Source organism: Ambystoma mexicanum, chromosome 14 (assembly GCF_040938575.1).
Source record: "Ambystoma mexicanum isolate Mex_15411 chromosome 14, UKY_AmexF1_1, whole genome shotgun sequence".
Lineage (NCBI taxonomy): Eukaryota > Metazoa > Chordata > Amphibia > Caudata > Ambystomatidae > Ambystoma > Ambystoma mexicanum.
This window is the reverse complement of record NC_090940.1, coordinates 632,226,494-632,250,783: the sequence shown is the minus strand read 5'-3', so window position 1 is coordinate 632,250,783 and position 24,290 is coordinate 632,226,494. Positions and strand designations below refer to the sequence as shown.

Sequence of the window (24,290 nt, the reverse complement as noted above, 5' to 3'; positions counted from 1 at the left end):
TGGCTTGTGCATAGGTATTAGATTTGCATTTGCCAGGCCCTGCTATCATATGTCCAGGTAATCACACCATTTTCCAACTTATGGCCAGGTGGTGGTACCGTTATGGCAGTGCCTGGCAAATGTCCATCCCATGCGTACACAAAAAACATCCCTCTGGGCTTTGCCAATGCTTGTTTATACTTTCCTATACGGGAGCATTGCATTTCAAAATCTAGTGGGCGCCCACTGCGGCCTTTGGTGGAAAACAAACTTGCGATGTCAATATACTGACCTGGAAACTACAGCCGTAACGTTTAAAACTGCAGGTACTTGGGGCGTTGAAGCATTCTGCCAAATGGGCGGCCAGCTGAAAAGAGACAATGTGGAAAACATGATTTAACGATATGTTCTGCATAATACGAGCATTCATTCTGCGCGGCCACGAGCATGCGAATCCTCCACTCCCTGTACGTCAAGAGCCTATACAAGCACCTACCCTATAGGGTCTGAAGAACGTCACTTCCGGACATACCCATCGGATAAAGCATTGTGCAAAAGGAACTCTACAAGAAGCCCATTTCCAGATGTGGAACAACCCCTCAAGCTTCACTCCTCTCAAAGCAGTTCAAGCACATGGCACCGATATGCACCAAACAGAGCGGAACCACCATGTGATACGTGAGCAGGGCCCCAGAGATCTTGATCCTTTGCGGACAAACTCCTGATCAATGCGGAACAACCTCTAGAGAGCGGAGGTCCTACTAGATAACAAGGAACAAGTTACTTACCTGTAACTGTTGTTCTCCAGCATGGGTCTGGCATGGATTCACATGCTCATGAATATTCCCCGTCGTCAGGCTGGGAATCCTCGGTAAAGAAAAAACCAGTATCAGTTTCGTTTCTGATCTGTCTTTCGTAGTAATAACCAATCACTGGTCTCTGCGTCATACTGACCACAGCCAATGACTGCCCTCTACCTAAGCACCGCCTCTGGCAGCCATCTTCAGATTTGGAAGCACGTGAAGTGGCAGTATGACCAAGTGAAGAGCCGCAGAGGGGTAGGCGGGAGGATTCGCATGTGAATCCATGCCAGACCCATGCTGGAGAACAACAGTTACAGGTAAGTAACTTGTTCCTTCTCCAGCATGGGGTCTGGCATGGATTCACATGCTCATGAATAAAGAATACATAGCAGTACACACATGCACAACCACGGGAGGTGGCAAAGGCTCAACATTAAGCAGTACATCAAACTCAACATTAAGCATCTTACCTCCTCACCAGGCTCACCTCAGGCGAACAGGTTGCGCAGCACTGCTTGGCCGACCCTGGACTCCTCCCTGGAATCCCGATCGACGCAGTAGAATTTCGTGAAGGTGTGCGTCGACCTCCACGTAGCAGCCCTGCATATGTCCAGCAGGGGCACACCAGAAAGGAACGCCGTGGTAGCTGCGATCGCTCTGGTGGAATGGGCTCTCGGACGGCCAGGCAGCGGTCGGTTTGCCAACCGATGACAGTACATGATACAGCCGGAGAGCCATCTGGAAATGGAAGCCTTCGAGAGAGCCTTCCCCTGATTGACAGGTCCAAAGTTCACAAAGAGTTGTGACGTCTTCCGAAAACACTTCGTACGGTCCACGTAGAACTTCAGCGCTCTAGCCACATCCAGCGAGTGCAAAGTCCTCTCAGCCGGCGACGAAGGCGACAGGAAGAACACAGGCAACACCAAGGGTTCGTTGAGATGGAAGTCCGACGGTACCTTGGGCATGAAGGAGGGGTGCGTCCTGAGCACTACCCTCGTGCCGTGAAAAGTCAAGTACGGGGCCTTGCATGAAAGGGCCTGGATCTCTCCCACCCGTCGTGCGGAGGTGATGGCCACAAGAAACGCTGTTTTCCACGACAGAAACTTCAACGGGGCCGAGTGCAGAGGCTCGAACGGAGGTCCCATGAGCTTGGTCAGCACCACGTTGAGCTCCCACGCCGGGGCCGGAGCCTTCACCGGCGGGAACGATCTGAACAGTCCCTTCATGAACGCTTTCACCAGACGATGAGACCACAAGGACGTCCGGCCCGTGGTTCTGGTGTATCGGGAGATCGCAGCAAGATGAATCTTGATGGACGCGTGTGCCAGTCCAGCTTTGGCCAGCGTCAGCAGGTACGGCAGTACCTTGGGAGCCGTAATCCGTAGAGGGTTAATCTTCTGTGCGTGGCACCAGACAGAGAACCTCTTCCATTTGTGTCCGTAGCATTTAAGAGTCGAGGACACCCTGGCCTTTGCAAGAACCTCTCTGCAGTCGGCCGGTATGTCGTATCCTCCAAACTCTAGCGCTGCAGGAGCCAGGCCTGCAAGTTCAGCGATTTCGGGTTGTGGTGGAGGATGGCGCCTCCTTCCATGGAGAGTAGATCCGCGTCCACCGGCAGCTTGATTGGCGGGGATGCTGACAAGTCCAGAAGGTCCGGACACCATATCTGCCTCGGCCACGCAGGTGCGACGAGGATCATCCTGCACCGTGACCTCTTGAGCTGGTTGACGAGCCGGATTAGCAGTGGCAAAGGAGGGAACGCGTAGAGGAACAGGCCCTCCCAGGGGAACGAGAAAGCATCGCCCATGCTCCTCGCCTGGGGAAACCTGCTGGCGAACCTCCGGCACTTGGAGTTCGTCGCCGTCGCGAACAGGTCGATCTGGGGTGTGCCCCACCGTCCGAAGAGGCGATCCACTAGATCCTGCCGTAGTTCCCACTCGTGGCACGAGCGCAGCTCCCTGCTGAGTGAGTCGGCGATGGTGTTTTTTATCCCTGCCAGATGAAACGGCACCAGAAACATCCTTTGGGCGACGGCCCAATGCCACAGGTCCTGCGCCTCCTTGGACAGCGCTGGGGACCTGGTTCCGCCCTGTTTCCTGATGTAAAACATGGTGGTGGTGTTGTCGGTGAAGATCCTCACCACCTTGCCCTTGAGGGACGGAAGGAAGGACCTGAGGGCCCAGAACACTGCACGGAGCTCCAGGACGTTGATATGGAGGGACTTCTCCGTCGGGAGCCAAAGGCCTCTCGCGTGCAGATTTTCGGTGTGCGCTCCCCACCCTTCCAGGGAGGCATCCGTGGTCACTGTCTCCTGGTGGTCTGGGGTCTGGAAGTCCATGCCCGCCGTCAGATGCGCGCGGTTGCCCCACCACCGGACCGCTCGGCGGAAACTCTCGTCGAGTGTGATCCTCTCCTCGAAGCCGCCCGTTGTTTCGATCCAGCGCGCGTCCAGGAACTCCTGCAACGGGCGCATCCGGAGCCTGCACATGGGAATGAGGTAGATGCAAGAAGACATCATTCAGAGGAGGGACTTGATGGACCTCACCTTGGCCGCGTCGGAAACCAACATCCGCTGTACCTTGCCCAGGATGGACCTGGTCCTTTCCTCCGACGGGGAGGCCAGAAGGGACACTGTCGAGCTTCGCTCCCAGAAACAGTGCGTTTTGCGCGGGTACCAGGTGGGACTTGGCGTAGTTCACGGAGAATCCCAGGTCCGTGAGAAGTTGGACGGTCCTTGCCGTGTGCTCCACGGCGAGCTCCCTCGTCTTGGCTCGGATGAGCCAGTCGTCCAGGTAGGGGTAGACGTGGATCCCCTCGCGGCGCAGCTGCGCCGCCACCGGTGCAAGGCACTTGGTGAATACCCTGGGTGCCGACCGTAGTCCGAAGGGGAGGGCTTTGAACTGGTAGTGACGCCCTTGGACCACAAACCTGAGGAATTTTCGGTGCCCCTTTAGGATGGGAATATGGAAGTAGGCATCCTCCAAATCCAACGACGACAGGAAGTCTCCTTCCTCCAGCTGCCCCAGGACGTGCTGGAGGGTGACCATCCGGAACTTCTGCGCCTTGATGAACTTGTTCAGACGTCGCAGGTCTAGGATGGGGCGCCATCCTACCGTCTTCTTCTTCACGAGGAAGTATCTCGAGTAAACTCCGGAGCCCCGAAGCCTCTTTGGGACGAGTTCGATGGCGCCCTTCCTGAGCATCGCCTTTACCTCCAGGAGAAGCTGAGGGACGTGAAGCTCTTTCCTGGCCACGGGGGGGACGCGCGGGCACCTTCTTTGAAACTGGAGCGCGTGGCCCCGGGCTAAGGCGTCCAGCACCCAACGGTCGGTGGAGATGGACTCCCACACGCTGACGAAGCTCGCCAGCCGGCCTCCCACCGGGGTGCTTCGGTGGGGGCCCGACCCCACGGCCGGTTCAATCCTGTTTCGACGAGGTTTTGCCGCCTTGACCTCCTTGGCGACGACGGCGGGGTCCGCCAGACTTGCCTCGTCCTCTGTAGGCCTCCTGAGACGAGCGGGCCGCTTGACGGTAGGTGGAGAAACCGCCGCCGGAACCTTTGGAGGCGCCCTTGCCTCCGCTGCTCCGAAAGGGCGTCCGTCGTTGCTGCAGAACCCCAAGGGCCCGGGCCGTCTCAGTGTCCGCTTTAATGGCCTGAAGGGAATCGTCCACTGTTTTCCCAAACAGGTTGTTCCCATCGAACGGCATGTCCAGGACTCTGGTCTGTACGTCTTGACGGAAGTCCGTAGCCTTGAGCCATCCACGCCGCCTAAGGCACACGCCGTTGCCCAACTGGCGAAACCCAGTGTCGGCGATGTCCGTCGCAATAGTGATGGCGTGGTCCGACGCCACCTCACCTTCCTGTAGGATCTCCAGGGCATCCGCCCTCTTGTCGTCCGGTAGGAAGTCCAGCAGGGGAGCCAGTTTGTACCATAGCTCCCTGTCGTAGCGGGCCACGATAGCCAAGGCGTTGGCCGCTTTAATCGTCGTCGCTGCAGACGAGATGACCCTGCGTCCCATAGCGTCGAATTTCTTTCCCTCGCCGTCCGGTGGGGAAGTCGATGTGGAGGCCGCACCCCCCCCCGCTTTCTTCCTGGCCGCCGCGGAGACGACGGAGTCCGGGGTAGGCTGCGCCCGGAGGCACAGGGGGGCCGCGTCCGGGACCCGGTACTTCTTCTCGTACCGGTCCCTTCTAGCTGGCGTCGGTCGTGGAAGGGTTCTTGAGGAGGGCGAGGCCCTCATCCCAAATGTCGTCCAGTAGAGGCACCGCGAGGACCGTCTTCCTCTTGGCCTCGCGCCGTTGATAAAGGAATCCTTCCTTTTTCTTCTCCTCAGGGCAGAGTTGGAAAAGCTCGGATGCCCTGGCGATCATGGAGTGGAACGATCCAATCTCGTCGGGCGGAGAAGCCCTGGTGGGAGGCGACGACGGCAGATCCTCGTCGTATACCTCGTCGTCCGTACCCGTCGCTGCCGTGTCAGACCCCGTATCATCCCCTCGAGTGGACGGGGAGGAGGGCTGGACGGGGCGCGACGGCTGAAAAGGAGGTGGAGGGTGAATCCTTCTTTTCTTGGGCGGGGGAGCACCAGAAGGTCCCGGATCCCCCGACGGGAGAGGTTCCTCCGTCGGCAACGGTAGTCTCGTCCTTATCTCTGAACATAAGGACTGTATAGCCAACAAAATGGCCGCCGAGTTGTCTTGCGGCGCTGGCAGAGGGGAATCCGACGGGCGATCAGGGGCCCCGTCGGCACCCTCGACGATGTCGTCATCTGCGTCGGGGTCCATCCCGACGGGCCGGTCTTCTTCCACGCCAAGGCCGTGGCTTAAGACCTCAATCAGCTCCTCCTCCGAGGTTGAGGCCGAATCTACGACGACGCCCTGCCCCCCCTTTTTCTTCCCCGCCGGGGATTTCACGGGGGTCCTATCGATGGGCACAAAAGAGGACTCCCTCCGAGGTGGCAGGGAGATTCTGAGCCCCGAGGTCGCCACCACTGGTGTAGCCTCTACAGGCTGAGCCAGGGCCGCCGCGACAGTATCGATAGAGGGCTTGGCCGGATGGATTAAGGCCTTCACCACCTTAGGTGCGCTCACCGCCTTATCCTTGAGGGGGGGACACTGCCTCGCTCCCCCTCCGATGTGGCCTTCGAGCTCGACCGGGGCCTCTCCAGGAGCTTCGCCGGGTGCTCGCCCTTCCTCTTACCCGACCCAGAGCGTTGGCTCGTGGCTGAAGGTGCCGGGGAGGGTGCGCCCTGCCTGGCGCCCGTAGAGCCCGACCGTTCGGCGCTCCCGGTGCCAGCAGACTCGCGGTGCTTGGCCTTGTGTTGGACCCCCGTCGCCGGGGCGTCCTCAAAGGTCTTAGAAGACCGCTCGGATTTCTTCCTCTTCTTCTCGCCTGACGGGCTCTTCCCTTCCAGCCAGTTGGCGAGACGTTGATGGCGGTCCTTCATGGTCCGCTCCGACATATTGCCGCAAAACGCACAGTCCTTCTCCACGTGCGTCTTGTCCTCATGTAAGCAGTAGAGACAAAAGGAGTGTTCGTCCTCCTTAAAGACGTTCTGCAGCTGGCATCCAGGGCAGATCCTGAACAGCTTTCCGGGCGTCGAGCTTCCCTTCGCCTGGGCCATGTCCGGGCCTGAGAAACTTCTGGAGTCCTCCAAAAGCGTAGCTCGACGAAATCTTCACCCTTGAGGGGCGCAGACGAATCCGACACGGGTCCCCGTTGATCGGATGGAGAGTCGGTGGAGCTTGAGGCTCTTTTGACCGAAAAAACAAAGTTTTTGAGAAAAAACGTGAAAAAATAGCACTAACGCTCGAGAGCAATAGCACGAGGATCCCAACACATGAACGTGCGGTAAAAATCTGAAGATGGCTGCCAGAGGCAGTGCTTAGGTAGAGGGCAGTCATTGGCTGTGGTCAGTATGACGCAGAGACCAGTGATTGGTTATTACTACGAAAGACAGATCAGAAACGAAACTGATACTGGTTTTTTCTTTAGCGAGGATTCCCAGCCTGACGACAGGGAATATTCATGAGCATGTGAATCCATGCCAGACCCCATGCTGGAGAAGCATGATATCTCTGGAGCAAAAAGGATCCAATTTCCCAGTAAGATTTTACAATCGGCCGGGATTGGATATCCCTCAAGAAAACGCGGCAGGAGGTTATATAGTGTGTACGTTTGCAGGATGAATGGTCTTGTCCATTGTACAATATGTTTACTTGACAATCTGTAAGAAACAAACATTAGAAACATGCAGTAAAATCGGAAGATGGCAGACAGCGGTGGAGCTTGGGAGGACGAGTGCCATTGGCTGGGGACAGTATGACCCAAAATGACAATGATAGGCTATAGAGGAGAGGAGCAGTTTCAGTTTAAAGCGAAAGAGCTTTCTTTTGACGAGGAATCCCAGCCCGATGACGTGGAATATTCATGAGCATGTGAATCCATGCAAGACCCCATACTGGAGAAGTTTCAATAACCCCTGGCTTCCAGAATTGCAGAGCTCTGGCATAATAAAGCCAGGATAATCACAAGACTGCATAGTAGAACCCCTCTACAAATGGGTTTCCTTTCTTTACGCACACCTAAAAACTATAGAAGAACAAGTTACTTTCTTACCTGGTAACGTTCTTTCGATGGGATGGTCCGACGACGTATTCCATATCTATGACATGTAATCACCACAGCTGTGCTGCTTCGGAAACTTTTTTCGCCATCTGCGTCCTGCGTCGATGACGTCGATGCGCCGTCGTCGAGGGCCTCCTCCGAGGTCCGACGTCATCCGAGGTGATAAGTAGGACGCACGACGCCCGTAGCCTCAGTTGTAGTTTTTTCCCCCAGAACGTGAGACACTAGTCAACTGCCAGTCAGACACAGAGCCTTGCGGAACGTAAGCTGCAATCGCAAAAGAAATTCTGCAGCGGGGAAGGCAGGGCGGGAGCGATATGGAATACGTCGTCGGACCATCCCATCGAAAGAACGTTACCAGGTAAGAAAGTAACTTGTTCTTCGAGGGGATTGGGTCCTCCGACGTATTCCATATCTATGACAGACTCCCAAAGCAGTACCAGAGCAAGGAGGAGGGAAAGAATTTAGAATCAAGATTTAGAATAGCCAATCAAATAGCAGAGCAAAGGACCGCCTTGCCAAAGGCCAGATCCTGTGCTCGGATGGAATCGAGGGAATAGTGACGTACAAATGTATGTACTAAAGCCCAGGTGGCTGCATCACAGATGTTGCGAATAGGAACACCCCTCTGCAGGGCAGTAGACGCAGCCATAGCCCTGGTAGAATGGGCCCGCAAGCCAGCCGGTGGGTCCTTACCCGCCAAGCGGTAGCACTCAGAGATGGCCAAAATAATCCAGCGAGACAAAGTCTGTTTCGTCACAGCTTGCCCCAAACGCTTTCCAGCGTAACCAATAAAGAGTTGATCGTCCACTCTGACCCGGGACATGCGTGAAACATAAAAGCTTAAAGCTCTCCTAGGATCAAGCCTATGGAGCCTCTCCTCTTCCTTACCTGGATGAGGGGGAGGATAGAATGCCGGAAGAACAACCTTCTGGGCCAAATGAAATTCCGTCACTACCTTCGGAAGAAAAGAAGGACGAACTCTAAGGACAACCTGTCCTTGTGAAATACAGTGAAGGGAGGCTTAACTGAAAGTGCCTGTAACTCACTCACTCTGCGAGCGGAAGTAACCGCAACTAAAAACACAGTTTTCAGAGTTAACAGCCTCAAAGGGCAAGAATGTAAAGGCTCAAACGGAGCACCCATAAGAAACCTAAGAACAAGGTTTAAATCCCAACCGGGCACCAGGAAAGGTGACGGAGGGAACACATTAGTGAGCCCTTTCAGAAACTGTGAAATCAAAGGGATTTTAAAGTAAGAACACTCTTCAGACGAGCGCTTAAAGATGGACAGCGCCGCCAGGTAACCTTTAACGGTACCCACTTGCAAGCCCCTGTGGGCCAAAGAAAGTAAAAAGGACAGAACCATGGGGATGTCACATGCAAAAGGATCCACATTCTGAACTCTGCACCAGTCGCAGAACTTACGCCAACGGCAACGGTACAGAGACTTTGTTGCTGGCCTTCGGGCCGAAAGCAACACCTCCATCACGTCCTCAGGGAGGTCCCAATCCTTATACCTCAACCTTTCAGAAGCCAAGCGTGAAGGTTGAGGAATCTGACCTCTGGATGGAGAACCTGACCCCCCTCCCGTGAGAGCAGATCGTCTCAGTAGGGAAGACGACGTGGAGGGCAGATGGATAAGTCGAGAAGGTCCGGGTACCACGTCCTCCGAGCCCACGCCGGGGCAATGAGGATCATCCGGGAACCGAACTTCCGTAACCTCCGCAGCACTTGCGGGATGACGGGGACTGGAGGAAACGGGTACAGCAGCGGGAATGACCACTCCACCACGAACGCGTCTCCTAAGGCTCCTTTTGGAGGAAATTCCCGCGAGCAAAACCTTTCGCACTTCCGGTTGACACTGGAGGCGAAGAGATCCATTTGAGGGGTCCCCCAAAGGGCGAAGATCTCCAGGAGAATCTCCTGAGCCACCTCCCACTCGTGAGAGATTGCGCTCTGCCTGCTCAGAGCGTCCGTCGTCACGTTCTCGTCTCCGGCCAGATGAACTGCCGAGATCGAAACTTCCTGCTGGATGGCCCAGAACTCGAGCTGCATCGCCTCCCTGCACAGAGGAAGTGACCCTGCCCCCCCCCCCCTTTTTGTTGAGGTAGTGCATGGCCACTGTATAGATGTCAGGATCAGGACACTCTTTCCTCGCACAGTCGGCAGAAAAGCCTTCAGGGCTAGCCTGATGGCCCTCAGCTCCAAAAGATTGATATGGAGTCTGGACTCTGACGGAGACCAACGACCGCTGACTGTCAGCCCGTTGGCATGAGCTCCCCATCCCGTGAGGGATGCATCCGTCACGATCGTCACCTCCGGCCAGGGAAGCCAAAATGGAGCCCCCTTCATCAAGTTGCCTTCGACGGCCCACCACAGAAGATCCCGGGCGACCGAGGGCGGCACCTGAACCGGGTCCGACATCCTGCCGGAGGACTGCGACCATTGCGTCTTGAGTGCCCACTGCAAAGATCTCATCCGCAGGCGAGCCTCTGGCACCAGAAGAATGCAGGATGCCATGAGGCCGAGCAACCTCAAGAACTCGAACGCAGGGAGCGTCTGGGCATGCTGAAACTTGTGCACCATCTGCTGAATGTGAAGAGCCCTCACCTGGGGAGGAAAACACAGCCCCAGGGAAGTGTCGAGCACCGCTCCGATGTACTGGAGCCGCTGTGTTGGCGTCAAATGGGACTTCTTTAAATTGAGGGAGAAGCCCAGCCTGTGAAGGGAGCGGCAGGTGACGGACAGATGATCCAGGACTTGCTCGGGAGAGCTCCCCCTGACCAACCAATCGTCCAGGTAGGGGTAGACGTGAATCCCCCCTTGCCTGAGATGCGCTGCCACCACCACCATGAGCTTGGTGAAAACCCTCGGGGCGGAGGTCAATCCGAACGACAGGACCCGAAACTGAAAGTGCGAGTCGCCAACCGCGAACCTCAGGTACTTCTTGTGCTTGGGATGGATCGGCACATGGAAGTAAGCATCCTTGAGGTCGAGTGACACCAACCAGTCCTGAAGCTGAAGGGCCTGGAGGACTTGAGAGAGAGTAACCATCTTGAACTTGTCCTTCCTGAGGAGTTTGTTCAAACCGCGCAAGTCCATGATGGGTCTCAATCCCCCGTCTTTCTTCAAAATCAAAAAATAAGGGGAATACCATCCCTTGTTCCTCTCCGCTACAGGCACCAGTTCTATGGCGCCTTTCTCCAGCAGGGCATGAATTTCCTGCGCAAGGAGCGGATCCGGACTCTGCAAAGAGAGGTTCCCCGGTGGATTGTCGCGAGGCCTGTGCCGAAAGGGAAGACAGTAGCCGTGGGTTATGATCTCCAGAACCCACACATCTGAAGTAAGGGCTTGCCACTCTACAAGATGCTGCGCCAGCCTTCCCCCAACCGGCGAACCATGGGACATGGCCTCACGACTGAGTGGGAGCGGCTGCGGCGTTACCTGAGGGCAAAGAGGCAACTGCCCGAGCGGCCTTGGCACCACGGGCACCCTGTCGTCCACCTCTGGTACCCCTGCGATGGCCTCTTTGACTGCCAGCACCTCTCGCTTTACTGAAGGATGAGTAATAGCGAAAGGAACCACCCCTCCACTGCTGTCCCCTAGGACGAAAAGGCAGAGGTTGGCGAACTGCAGCGCCCAACGACTTCGCTGCAGCTTTGGAGGTCTGCAACCTCTCAAGGCTCTCGTCAGCCTTGCTGCCAAAAAGGTGTTCACCGTCAAAGGGCATGTTGAGGAGCCGGGACTGCACATCAGGAGCAAACCCCGACTTCCGCAACCACGCAAACCTGCGTATCACGGTGCTCGCCGCCATGGACCTACTGACGCATTCAGCTAAATCCAAACCCGACTGAACGGACTCACACATGGCATCCTTACCATCCTGGACCATAGCAAGGAAACCATCCCGTTCGTCCCCTTCGGGAATATGTTCAGCCGCCAACGCAACACAGTTCCACAGAGTGTGAGTGAAACGAGACAAGGCACAAATGGAGTTGGCCGCCTGAAGCGCCATACCACCAGAAGAAAACACTTTCTTCTCCCAGCCATCAAAACGTTTGTCGTCCCTATCAGGAGGGATGGTGGGGTACGACGCCTGCTTTGCCGGGGCCGTGGCCGCCTGCACCACCAAACTCTCCGGAGTGGGGTGCCTGGTCAAGTAGCAGGGGTCGCTACTGGCTGGACGGTATTTTCGCGACAAGGATCTGCCCACCGCCGGGAGACTCTCTGGAGCAGTCCAAGCCGCCGCCACCCTTCTCTGTAAAGCCATATGGAACGGCAGTACCGGGTCAGTTGGGGGACCAACATCAAGGATGTCCGTCAGATCATCCTGCACAAACTCCCCTGGGGGAGCAGACCTTCCCAAGTACTCAGAAACCCTAGCCATAAGGCGCCGGTACGAGGAATCGGCATGAGAGCCAGGCTCAGGCCTACAAAACTCCACCTCCGGAGAGGTGTCCAGTCCACTGGCATCATGCAGTGACTGTCTCAAATCGTCAAACTGACTATGGCCCGAGACAATTTCATCTGGAACCTGACTAGGAACCAGGCCATCAGAATCCTCATCCGCCTCTGAAATATAGTCCAGGTGGCAAAAAGAAGGCACCCGAGAGTGCTTGCTCTTAACCAGAGCCTTCCTAGGGGGTTCTCCCGTGCCACGGGGTACCTCCGACACGAAAGGCGTCGATGGCGTCGAGCGAATCGGCGCTGGCGTCGAGAGAACCGGCATCGGCGCCGAGAGGATCGGCGCCGAGGAAATCGGCGTCGACGTCAGACGCAGCGCCACCAGCATCGGCGGCGTCGACACAGCCCTCGAGGCCGGAGCCCCGAGCGTGTCCCTCGACGACCCGAGCGTCGACGGCCTCGACGACTTCCTCGAAGCCGGAGCCTCGAGAAAGCCTGTCGACGCCCTCGACGCCTCAGACGTCGATGTCTTCCTCGAAGACTTCACAGGTGCACACGGTCTCGAACGCGTCGAGGACCGGGACCTGGAACGGGCACGGCGAGAACGAGTCTCCTTGTCCGAACGGGACCTCTCCCGTGACTTGTGCCGACCACTCATGCGAGCGGTGTCTCTCGACCTCACACGACCGACCCCACTCGGGGGCGCGGACAGCTCAGTACCCTGCGACTCAAGAATCGCCAGCATTTTCTTCCCGAAGGAAGCCCATTCCTCCGGCGTCGCACGGCTGGTGGGGTAAGCGACGTGCCGGGCAGAGTCCTCCGAGGAGGACCTGGAAGACGACCGGTGTCGGCGCTTCCGAGAACGCCTCGAAGAGGCTGAGGAGTGGCGAGACCGACTCCTAGAAGGAGACCCACGAGACTCCCGACGATGACGCGGAGAGTCACCCCTCGAATCATCCGTCGAAAGCCCCGCAGACTTCGACTTCCTGGGCTTGGACACCCGACCTACCGACAACTTCTTCTTACGTTCGCGTAAGGCTTTGGACATGAGCGACTGGCAGTCGATACAGTCATCCGTGTCGTGGGCCTCCCCGAGGCACCAGAGGCAGGCGTCGTGCGAGTCCGTCACCGACATCTTGGACCCACACTCCCCGCACTTCTTGAAACCCGGACGCGGGGTCGAAGACGAAGTAGAAGACATCTTCACACGAAGGATTTGCACAAAACGAACAGGTTTGAAGAACCGAGAAGAACAGAACTCCAAAGAGTCGAGGCGTGAACCGAGAATCACGAAGCAACACGTTCGCGGAAAAAACGGAACTGAGGCTACGGGCGTCGTGCGTCCTACTTATCACATCGGATGACGTCGGACGTCGGAGGAGGCCCTCGACAACGGCGCATCAACGTCATCGACGCAGGACGCAGACGCCGAAAAAAGTTTCCGAAGCAGCACAGCTGTGGTGATTACATGTCATAGATATGGAATACGTCGGAGGACCCAATCCCCTCGAATTATAAAATATGCTCTTTTTGATCCAAATTCAACAACCTCGCCGGGGCCCTAGCATTTATTTTATCCTGTGGTTCCTTATGTGGTTTGGGGATTACCCCGCCTTCCCCACCGCCCCCCTGATGACAACCTAGGTGCAGTGATCCGAGGTTCAAAACACACACAGCATATCTATAGGAGTGCCTTTTGAGGGTTCAAGGGGACATCCCCAAGTGCAAGCTGAAGATACATTTCGTCCCAGAGCTCAGGGTTCCAAGAACCTACTGAGTACCCATCAAGAACTCTTCAAACCACCAGGGCTCTACTTTCCATTGCACAGGCGCTTCTGACTTTCAGTCCATCGGAAGGCCAGGCTTAAGGATTGGCCATGGTTAGGCAGTGTCGGCTTGAGCATTCCACTCCAGATCTTGTGGGATTTCTCAATAAGCCCCATGTGGTCATTTCAATATTTAACATGGAGTCGAGACACTGATGTATGGGCACATGTTTTGGGGAGAACTGTGTATTTCAATAGATCTGTAAACACTGAATCAAACTTGATCAACTTTCTTGTTTTGGTGCAGGTCTCGAACATAAGGATTAATCTAGTTTTAGGAGTAGACAACTCTTGTCAGGAACCAAAACATCTCACGGGCCGACATAGTACCACCACGCTCCATACGGAAGGATTCTGAATACTGGCCCATGTTTTTGGTAGCGGCCCTAAACGTTCAAATCATTCACACGTTAGAAGCTCTGTTGTGAGGCTCTTCGTGCCCGGAACGCTCTATTGCATAGTCACGTTCCTCTCTTAATAAAATGGCGGACACAAGAGTACCAGTTAAAAGAGCAGAAGGCTGGGGCGATCTGTTGGCTGTCCTTCTGCCTTGGATTTCTTGCTCTCTGCCATGAAGAATACAGACGTTCGGTCAGGTAACATATTTGGTTATCCGGCACCATTGGGTTCTGTGATGAGGTCACGTGGGCCCAGGGGGAATCTTGAGGGTGCCCAGGGCCTGGTCAAAGGGCATTCCAGAAGCTAAGTGGCCACCAGGGATGGACACAGCAGGCCATGCCTAGAAGCACATTTGTGTGGGTTGGCGGGAGGGGGGAGAACGGGGTACGGCTGCCAGCCATGCCCCGTTGACGCACTGTGTGACCTGGAGGTGCCGGGGCGTCTAGGGTGAGCCTGGGGCAAGGCCATCGGGCATGTTCAGGCCAGGTCGAGTGAGCACATCCTCTATGTAGGAGCTGCCCGACACGTGGCTGATGGCCCTGGCAAAGCATGTACTGGGCACGGTACAGGGCATGCTGGGTGCACGTGTGTGAGGTTCCCATGGCATCGGCCATGTCGAATGGGCAATGCATGTATAAGAGTGGAGATCATTAAAAAAAACTCAGTGCAAAAAAACAATGGTTAAAAGGACTTCATGGCTAATTTTACCTTAAAAAATACTTTGCTGCAGTGTAAAAAAAACATTATTGGGCAGCTACAGGCTCACCCCCCGCCAGCACTGGCTGAAGAGGTCTCGTGTCGTGCTCACTGCCACGGGAGAAGGAAGATTGAAAATAGGATTTACCGTGCATTTGGATTGCTTGGTCTTTTTTGGCCTCGAATAAAAAGAAAAGCGGGCATAGCCTGTACTGGGTACTACTGCATGTCCTCGTGCCTTTTAGAAAAACTGTGGGTACGCGCATGTCATGTGTGTTGGCACGTGTGGCGTCATGATCAGCGGATATGAAACTAACTGGCCCAGGAACCCTAAACACAAGGCAGGTTTGTAGTCCTTCAACAAGGCGCCGACGAATGCTAGGAAAAGATGCCTCCATGTTCCCACGGGTCCCTTAGCACCCCTCCTGCTCCCAGGGGCGCCTTCAGTAGAATTACTGGGCCGGGGAAATCGCTCCCAAAAACGCGAGGCAATCTTTAAAGCAAAGGGGATAGAACCAGAAAAAGGGGCTTGCGGGGGCACGTTTCTAAAGGCACACGAGGCCTTTGGGCGGCACGAGTCTGCACTTCATCATGTATCCAGGCTTATTGGGTTCATCATTGTGGGCACATTACTGGGGGGGGGGGCGCCTTGGAAGGCGTCACTGATGATGCCACTGCTATTTATTTGAATGACACAGCGGATGTAATCTGGGAAGGCGAGTGGCTCCTGGTTTGTGGGTGTATCCGATACGCCCTCGCCGCCCTGGTTGCGCCATGGCACGGGGAAGGCGGCTCGCGCCCCCCCCCCCTCCAAAGGCCCCCGGCCGCCACCTGGGCCTCGGTATTCAGCCGGGATTAGGGCTATTCTGCGCGCCCCGTTTTATCCTCTCTCCTGACACAATGCACCCCGATTAGACGGGGAATGCAGCTGCGCTGTCTCGTGGCATGGATGGGGAGGGGGCACATCCGGCTAGACGCAGCTCTCAGCACTTGCATATCCTCTACAAGCTGCCTTTAAGCCCCCCAATGGCGCGTCTGAATATTTTATAACATGGTCAGCAGTCGCCGGGGGTCGTCACGTTCCTCTTCCAAAGGAGAAAGCCCCCTTTGGGCAGCTTAGAATGTTGCTGCTGCCCAACCAATATGCACACAATTCCCCCTAAAAAATAGACCCAACTTAATGTTTTTGTAAAGTTGAGTTGGGGGAGAGCTGAAGATAGGGTTCAAACATGTTTTTAATCTCCTTACCGAACACTGACCTTTCTGTTGCGCCTACAGCCCGATCCGCTGGACCTGTTTGCATCAAACGTTACAGATGGGGGCAGTCTGATCCCAAAAGCTTGGTTTCAGAAATTTGGTACAGATCAGTCTAGCGGTTTGTTTTACATCTGGACAAAACAATCCAAAAATGACCGCGGTGAGTGGGTACAGTTCGCGGACTTCCATTGCGGACTTTTCAGGGAACGGGATTGGCTAGTTGGGAAACGCATCATGTGATTGGCTAGGGGGAAGCAACATTTAAAAACAAAATTTAAAAAATCGCTATGTGTGTTCTAAGGTCTTTTGCAGCTCTGAGAATAGCAAAATAAAAAAGGTGGGGGGGGGGGGATTCCCACTCTTTGGAAGCATGTAGCTTTCATTTCACATGGAGGTTTTTCTTTTAAAGATGTTCTTAGAGAGGCACAGCTCCACCTCACTGATGATGCCCAACAAGGCTGAAACACGTGTCTGGGGTTGCTGTTGGTACTCTTGTTCAGAGAGGAATTGCCTGGCATTTCGGTGCTGGACTGCCCCTGGGCAGGACAAAGACTGATATGCAGGGATAGTTCTCCTCTGTGAAAGGGACAGTGAGCTAAAGACTTGGTTGAGTCTTTCCCAGGGGCCATCCACCCAACAACAGGTCAATGGGCTGTGTTCGTGCTGGTAGAGGGATTCCCAGAACCCCCCTTTTTTTGCATATTAAGTAACTTTGGGTAAGTTACTAGGGGAATCCAGACGTGGACCCATTGCTCGCTGTTCTTAGAGAGGCACAGCTCCACCTCCAGCAAAAAAAGCAGCATTTCTGCAAACTTATCTCACTCAAAAAACTCACACAACCATCTCTCGCACAACAACCCGCACGCACACCGCAACAACACATAAGCAACACCAACAGCACACGAGGACTGGCATCGATTCGATACCCGCACCAAAGCTCAGCACCTGGTGTATACTGAGTTGAAGCTGCCAACAGAACACCACTCCTCTCACTATCCTACTCCCTCTTCACCTTACTAACCCATCCCACCCTATCGTTCACAGCTCCGCCAGAGCGCCTGGGGACCAACTCCGTTGGTGACGGTGCGCGGTACAAATACCTTTAACATGCAGACTTGCATGCCAGCTGCTACCCCATCATACGCAAGCCCCGCCTCTCAATGCCCGAATAAGGTCAGGCCACATCTCCTATGCATGTCACAACTACTACTTATTTATTTATATTTATATAGCGCGCAAGCAGCCCAGGGGCATTGAGGCGCTGTTACTTGCAATAACTTAGTTACAGGGTACAGGCATGATAGCGGTTGTTACTACCACATGACATGTTCAGCCTCACGCGTCCAGTGGCTTGGCATCAAGTGCCCAGTAATGCCATGTGACATTACGCAGGGGGGAGTCCCCGTACGTAAGGCGCCGCCCTCGCGTGTCCAGATGCTGCCATCGCAGCTCAAACGCACGCTAAGCGCACTGCCAGCACAGGCGGGCTTCTGTGCGCTTCTACTGATGAGAGCCCCGGGTATACTGAGGGAGGGCGGGAGAGAACAGGCGCTAAGCATCGTAATAGGACGCCTCTGACTCCCTTCCAACACAGTAGCAACTGGGAGGTTTCTCTCAAATGCCCCCACATAATGCCAACTATTGGCACGCCATGCCTCACGGGCACACAATCCCCATTAGAATGCAGGATAGTACACTCATTTCCTTAAACTGACTTTGTGAAGTTCTCAAAGTCTTGTGATGTTTTAATATCCCATCAAGTTTGCGGGCGGGTATTATTGGCGCAAGGTGCTTTGAAAGGAACGCGCTGGCAGAGTTTTCCACCCTTGCTTCATTAAGGGGCAGCCCCAAACCTCCCTCCCTGCAGCACTGCTCTTTGCATTCTCTCGGGTGTTGCGCAGCTCAACCAGCAGGCCCCGCTTTCACCCCCAGTTCCTGGGGGGAGGGCTCGCCACAGAGGTGCTGGAACGCAAGCAGCGCCTATGTTTGCGCGCGCCCGAGTGCAGGCCTGCGCTGGGCACACGCGAGGGCTGCACCTTGCATATGGTGACGGGAATTACTGGGGCATTTCAGACTGCACTTGTATGGGCTGGGTACAGGTTGACAAGGCCTGCGGCATTTCAGGAAACCCCCTGCTGTTGGGACCAATGAGGGGACCCCCCCTGGTTACCACTGAAGGTAATTGCCAAGAACAGGCCTCTTTCCCTGCGCTTAGGCCTGTGCCGTGGTGCTCCTTTGCACGTGCCATCAATACTACTCACGCAATGTGCTTTTAAGAAACGCAAGTCATTTTGGGGGACTTGGAAACACCACTGTTAATAAAACTGCAGCATTCATTTGGGGGGCTTCCAGCGAGCAACGCGCCGCCCCAGGAGAAAGCCCAAACGATGGGGAGCCCCTGGAAATGTTTGGGGGTACACCAGGCTTGGAGGAATTCTGATAGCGACGTCAGGTTAAGATTCATTTGAAAGCTTCCAATGTTCTATGTTCTTAGACTGCCAGGTTTTTTTTTCGTTGAGTTTTTTTGGCAAACATTTTTGGCTAAAAAAAACGGACATTTGTATTTTATAATTGGGGGTGCCCCCTAAGCCCTATTATCTATTCCCTATTTATTTATTTATTTGATTATTTTTTATAACGCGCCTGAGTTTGGTTTCTAAGCACAGATCCGGGATTCAAACCACTGTTGCTCTGCGTGGTCATGCTCCCAAGACCAGCGGGTTGCCCCTGAGCTATCCTCTGCTCACCCCTACCCCTTATATCCCCTTACCTACCCCACCCCCATATTTTGCGATTAGATTTTTAGGCTGGAAATGTTCGGCAGAAAACTCCAGGAAAAAGGGCCTGGCAATGTAACAACGTGGTACCCCTTCCTTGCAAGTATCACTCCTCATATCTGCCAGGCTCTACTGGAGGACTTGATGCGGGACATGGGTCTAAACATTACCATTCGGGGTCATTGGATGCATCTGAAGGACTGATTGTCCCACAGGCCTGCAATATTGCTTGAGGTATGATGGGAGAACCAGGGCTGGTCATTGATCCGGCTCTCGCTGGATCCGAGATCTCGCACCAGATGTGTAGCCGGATCTCGGAATCCGGCCAGAGTCAGCCGCCCCAAACCCCTGCTCTGCGCTGGGGTGAAGAAGAAAAAAAGCACGCGCGAACAAACCAACTTCCTCTGGTGACCCCATGCAAGGGGTCACAAGAGGAAGTTACAGTCCTCAGCCATGACCCGGTTTATTTATTTATGCAATGTTTGTCGGGTGCATGGACTCATATTATTTATTTATTTATGCATTGTTTGTCTTACTTGTATCCGACAGACATTGCATAAATAAAGAAATATACAGAAATCCGACAAAACATTGCATAAAGAAATACACCTATTAACGTCACACATGATGCAGTCACCCACCTGCTTTCAGAGAGGAGCTGCAGGAGCTGTGCCGGGTGTGGTTCAAGTAAAGGAAAACGTTGTTTATGGTGAACAGAAATCACCCTGTTTGAATAGTACCCAAGGGGATCTTTTTTAAATAAAATGGGATGCACATTGTGCATTTTAAAGAATATTTACTCTGCAACACTGGCCGCATAGTGAAGTAACTCATCTCCAGAGCCATGGAAGTGGTTTAAAGTGGAATTGATGAACAAGTTACTTCTTACCTGGTAACTTTTTTTTGACAGGATGTTCCTCCGACGTATTCCTTATCTTTGATAATACGTTTCCAGCTTGCTGGCCTCGGAAATGTTTTCTGCAGAGGGCGCTGCGCGTCGACGTCCGCCGAGTCGATGTCCCTCGACGGCCACTGTATCGGCGCCGACATCACCATGCCCATAAATAGCCATGCGCTGTGTCCGTTGCTCAGTTCCGTTTTGTAGCATAAGAAAAGACATGCCTGAATTGGTTAGTAACCTTGAAGGAGCGAAAGCTGCAACCACAAGGGAATTTATCACTGCGGGGATGGATGGGAGGGGCGATAAGGAATACGTCGGAGGAACATCCCGTCGAAAGAATGTTACAAGGTAAGAAGTAACTTGTTCTTTGAAGGGATTGTGTCCTCCGACGTATTCCTTATCTTTGATAGACTCCCATAGCAGTGGTATGTAATTGGAGGAGGGAGTGATAGTGTTATGTATCCCTTTAGGGATGGACCGAATGTAATACGGCCTTGCCAAATCTGGTCTCTTGACTAGTGGAGGAATCCAGATTGTAAAATTTTGTGAATGTATGTGCGGACGACCATGTGGCAGCCGCACATATGTCTCGGACCGGTAGCCCTCTTTGGAGAGCCGAAGAGGCTGCAATACCCCTGGTTGAATGAGCCCTGAGATTCTGGGGTGGCTCTTTCCCTGCTAGTTTGTAACATTCCAGACTGGCCAAAATAATCCACCTGGAGATGGTTTGTTTTGTTATGGGTAGTCCCAACTTGTGACCAGAGTATCCGACAAACAGCTGGTCTGCTTGCCGGATCCTAGCCATTCTGCTGATGTAAAAGCTGAGAGCTCGCCTTGGGTCCAGCCTATGTAGTCTTTCTTCCTCTTTCCCCGGATGGGGAGGTGGGTAGAATGAAGGCAAGATAATTTTCTGAGTAATATGGAATTCAGAAACCACCTTTGGGAGGAAATTAGGCTTCACCTGTAGGACAACCTTGTCCTTGTGGAAGATTGTATGTGGGGGTTTACAGGAGATCTTGTAGCTCACTCACCCTCCTAGCAGATGTTAGTGCTACCAATAGGACAGTTTTAAGCGTAAGAAATCTCAATGCGCAAGAGTAAAGAGGTTCGAATGGAGTGCCCATTAAGAAGTTTAAGACTAAATTTAAGTCCCATAATGGAACCTGGAATGGTTTTGGAGGCTAAACATTAGTTAGACCCTTGAGAAATTGTACCACTAGAGGAATTTTGAAATACAATGGTTCCTGCGCAGTGCGCTTGAAGATAGAAAGCGCTGCGAGATAGCCTTTTACAGTGCCAACTTGAAGGCCTGAGTTTGCCAAGTAGAGTAGAAACGATAACACTGTTGGTGTACCACATGAAAAAGGGTCGATATTCTCTTCCCTACACCAGCTGCAAAACTTGTTCCAACGGCAGCGGTATAAAGACTTTGTTGCTGGTCTTCTGACCGAAAGCAACACCTCCATGACGTCATCAGAGAGATCCCAATCCGTGTACCTCAACCTTTCAGAAGCCAAGCGTGAAGGTTGAGGGTTCTGGTGTTTGGATGGAGAACCTGACCTCCCTTCTGCGAGAGAAGATTCTCTTTGAGTGGAAGACGGATTGGAGGGCAGATGGACATATCTAGAAGGTCCGTGTACCACGTTCTCCTGGCCCAATCCGGGGCAATTAGGATCATGGTTTTCCGGAATCTTCTCAACCTCCTGATCATTTGAGGAATAACAGGGACTGGTGAGAACGCATAAAGGAGTGGAAACTCCCAGTCCACTACGAACGCAGCTCCTAGAGCTCCTCTCGGGGAAAATTTCCTTGAACAGAACAGATCGCACTTCCTGTTGGTGCTTGTGGCGAACAGATCCACCTGAGGGGTTCCCCAAAGGGCGAAGATCTCTTGAAGGACTTCCTGAGCTAGCTCCCACTCGTGGGAGACTCTGCTCTGCCTGCTCAGAGCGTCCGCTGTCAAATTCTTCTCTCCGGCTAGGTGGACTGCCGATAGAGAGATTCCTTCCCGAATTGCCCAAAACCAGAGCTGCATTGCCTCTCTGCACAGTGGCAGTGATCCTACGCCTCCTCTTTTGTTGAGGTAGTACATGGCCACCGTGTTGTCCGTCATTATCGGGACATTTCTCCCCTGTACCGATGGCAGGAAAGCTTTCAGCGCTAGTCTGATCGCTCTCAGATCTAATAGGTTGATATGTAGTCTGGATTCTGATGGAGACCAACGACCGCTGATGGTCAAGTCGTTGGCATGGGCTCCCCACCCTGTGAGCGAGGCGTCTGTGACTACTGTTAGCTCCGGCCATGGTTGCCAAAACAGTTCTCCTTTCAAGATGTTCTCTGGATAGGCCCACCATTGAAGGTCGCGGGCTACCTTGTCCGGAATCCGGAGGAAATCTGTCATTCTCCCTGAGAATTGTGACCACTGACTTCTCAGTGCCCACTGAACAGATCTCATTCTCAGGCGAGCCTCTGGCACAAGGAAGATGCAGGATGCCATGAGGCCTAGCAACCTCAAAAAGTCGAAGGCTGGGAGACGTTGCGCATTTTGAAACTTGGTGACCATCTGCAGAATATCTTGAGCCCTCACCTCTGATGGCGAGGATTTTCCCAGGGAAGTGTCCAGGACCGCTCCAATGAACTGGAGTCTCTGTGATGGTATAATCTGTGACTTCTTTAAATTGAGGGAGAAGCCCAGTCTGTGAAGGAAGAGGCAGACATAATCTAGCTGGGTCTGGGCCTGTTCCGAAGATACGGCCCTAATCAGCCAATCGTCCAGGTAGGGATAGACGTGGATCCCTTCCCTCCTTAGACTCGCCGCCACTACCGACATCAGCTTGGTGAAGACCCTCGGGGCGGAGGTCAGCCCAAATGGCAGAACTCGAAATTGATAATGAGAGTCGCCAATTGTGAACCTCAGGTATTTCCTGTGTTTGAGATGGATTGGCACATGGAAATAAGCATCCTGAAGGTCCAGAGATACCAGCCAGTCCTGGAGCTGGAGGGCCTGAAGGATCTGAGAGAGAGTTACCATCTTGAACTTGTCCTTCCTGAGGAACTTGTTCAATTCTCGTAAGTCCAGGATGGGTCTCAGTCCTCCGTCCTTCTTTGGTATGAGAAAGTAGGGGGAGTACCAGCCCTTGTTCCTGTCCGCTACAGGTACCAGTTCTATGGCACCTTTCTCTAGCAGGTCCATAATTTCCTGCAAGAGGAGCGGATCTGGAACTTTTAGGGAGCTGTTCCCCGGTGGATAACTCTGAGGGATGTGTAGAAAGGGTAGGCAGTAACCTTGGGCAACTGTCTCCAATGCCCAAGCATCTGACGTTATAGCCTGCCATTCCGTCAGATGGTGAGTTAACCTGCCCCCTACAGGTGTATTGTGTGGGAAGGCCTCAGAGTGGTTTGGGGGCGGCTGATGCAGATGCCGAGGGTAAAGAGGCACCTGCTGCTGCTGCGGTTTTAGTACTTTTGACCCGTCCACCTCGGGTGGATCTCCTTTGGCCTCTTTGAGCCGGCTGTCCTCTGCCTTTCCCGAATGCGGAATAATAGCGAAAGGACTTTTCTCTCCCAGAGGTTCCTGAGGGGCGAAAGGAGTTTGGCGGATAGCAGCTCCTAAGGATTTTCCTGCTGCTTTAGAAGTCTGTAACTTTTCCAGACTGTCATCAGCCTTTTTCCCGAACAATGAAGAGCCGTCAAAGGGCATATTCAAAAGTCTGGCCTGTACATCAGGGGCAAAGCCCGACTTTCGCAACCACGCATGCCTGTGGATTGTTGTACTTGCCGCCATGGCCCTGCTGATACTGTCAGCGGAATCGATGCCCGTTTGAAGTGATTCGCACATGGCATCTTTGCCATCTTTAATGATGTTAAGGAAGGCTTCCTTTTCCTCTCCTTCGGGTATGCAGTCAGCCGCTGATGAAGCACACTCCCATAGTGTGTGACTGAACCTAGCGAGCGTACGGGTGGCGTTGATGGACTTCAATGCCATACTACAGGAAGAGAAGACTTTCTTTGCCATAGAGTCGTACCTTTTGTCATCCCTATCCTGTGGGACAGTAGGGTAAGCAGTCCTACTGCTGGATAAAGTTGCCGCTTGAACCACCAGGCTCTCTGGGGTCAGGTGTTTTGACAGGTATTCAGGGTCAGCAGCCGCTACGCCATACTTTGTCGACAATCTTTTATTGACTGCAGGGATAACTTCGGGAGTTTCCCAATTAGATGCAATTTTTCTTTGTAGGGCTGCATGGAAGGGGACCACCGGGTCCTCCTGTGGGCCTTTGTCCAATATATCTGTTAGATCATCCTGTTGGAAAACAGGTGAAGGCGCAGACCAACCCATAAACTCAATTATTCTTGCCATCAGGGTTCTATATGGTGTTTCGGCATGTTCCCCTGGGTCTGGCTTTCCAAATTCCACTTCTGGGGAAGTGTCCAGCCCACTTGCCTCATGAAGTGACTCCTGTAGTTCCTTCAGCCTTCTTTCCTCAGAGGTGAAATCCTCTGCAGTAGGCAGTGTGGTTCTCTGTAATCCAAAAGTTTTTACTGGTCAGAATCTTCCCCTTCTTCATAAATTGAAGAAAGACCAGGGTATTCTGACCTCTGAAATGGAGTAAAACCCATTTC

General features: G+C 53.7%; 1 protein-coding gene across 3 annotated transcripts in view; it reads right to left on the bottom strand.

Annotated features, from left to right (window-relative positions):
- The window catches only part of TRAF3 (TNF receptor associated factor 3), a 460,451-nt gene that overhangs the window by 93,768 nt on the left and 342,393 nt on the right, over positions 1-24,290 (bottom strand). For all 3 annotated transcript variants that reach the window (XM_069638108.1, XM_069638107.1, XM_069638106.1), the window contains exon 7: positions 272-346. In XM_069638108.1, the coding sequence (XP_069494209.1) occupies positions 272-346 (75 nt within the window). The remainder of the gene's footprint in view (positions 1-271; positions 347-24,290) is intronic.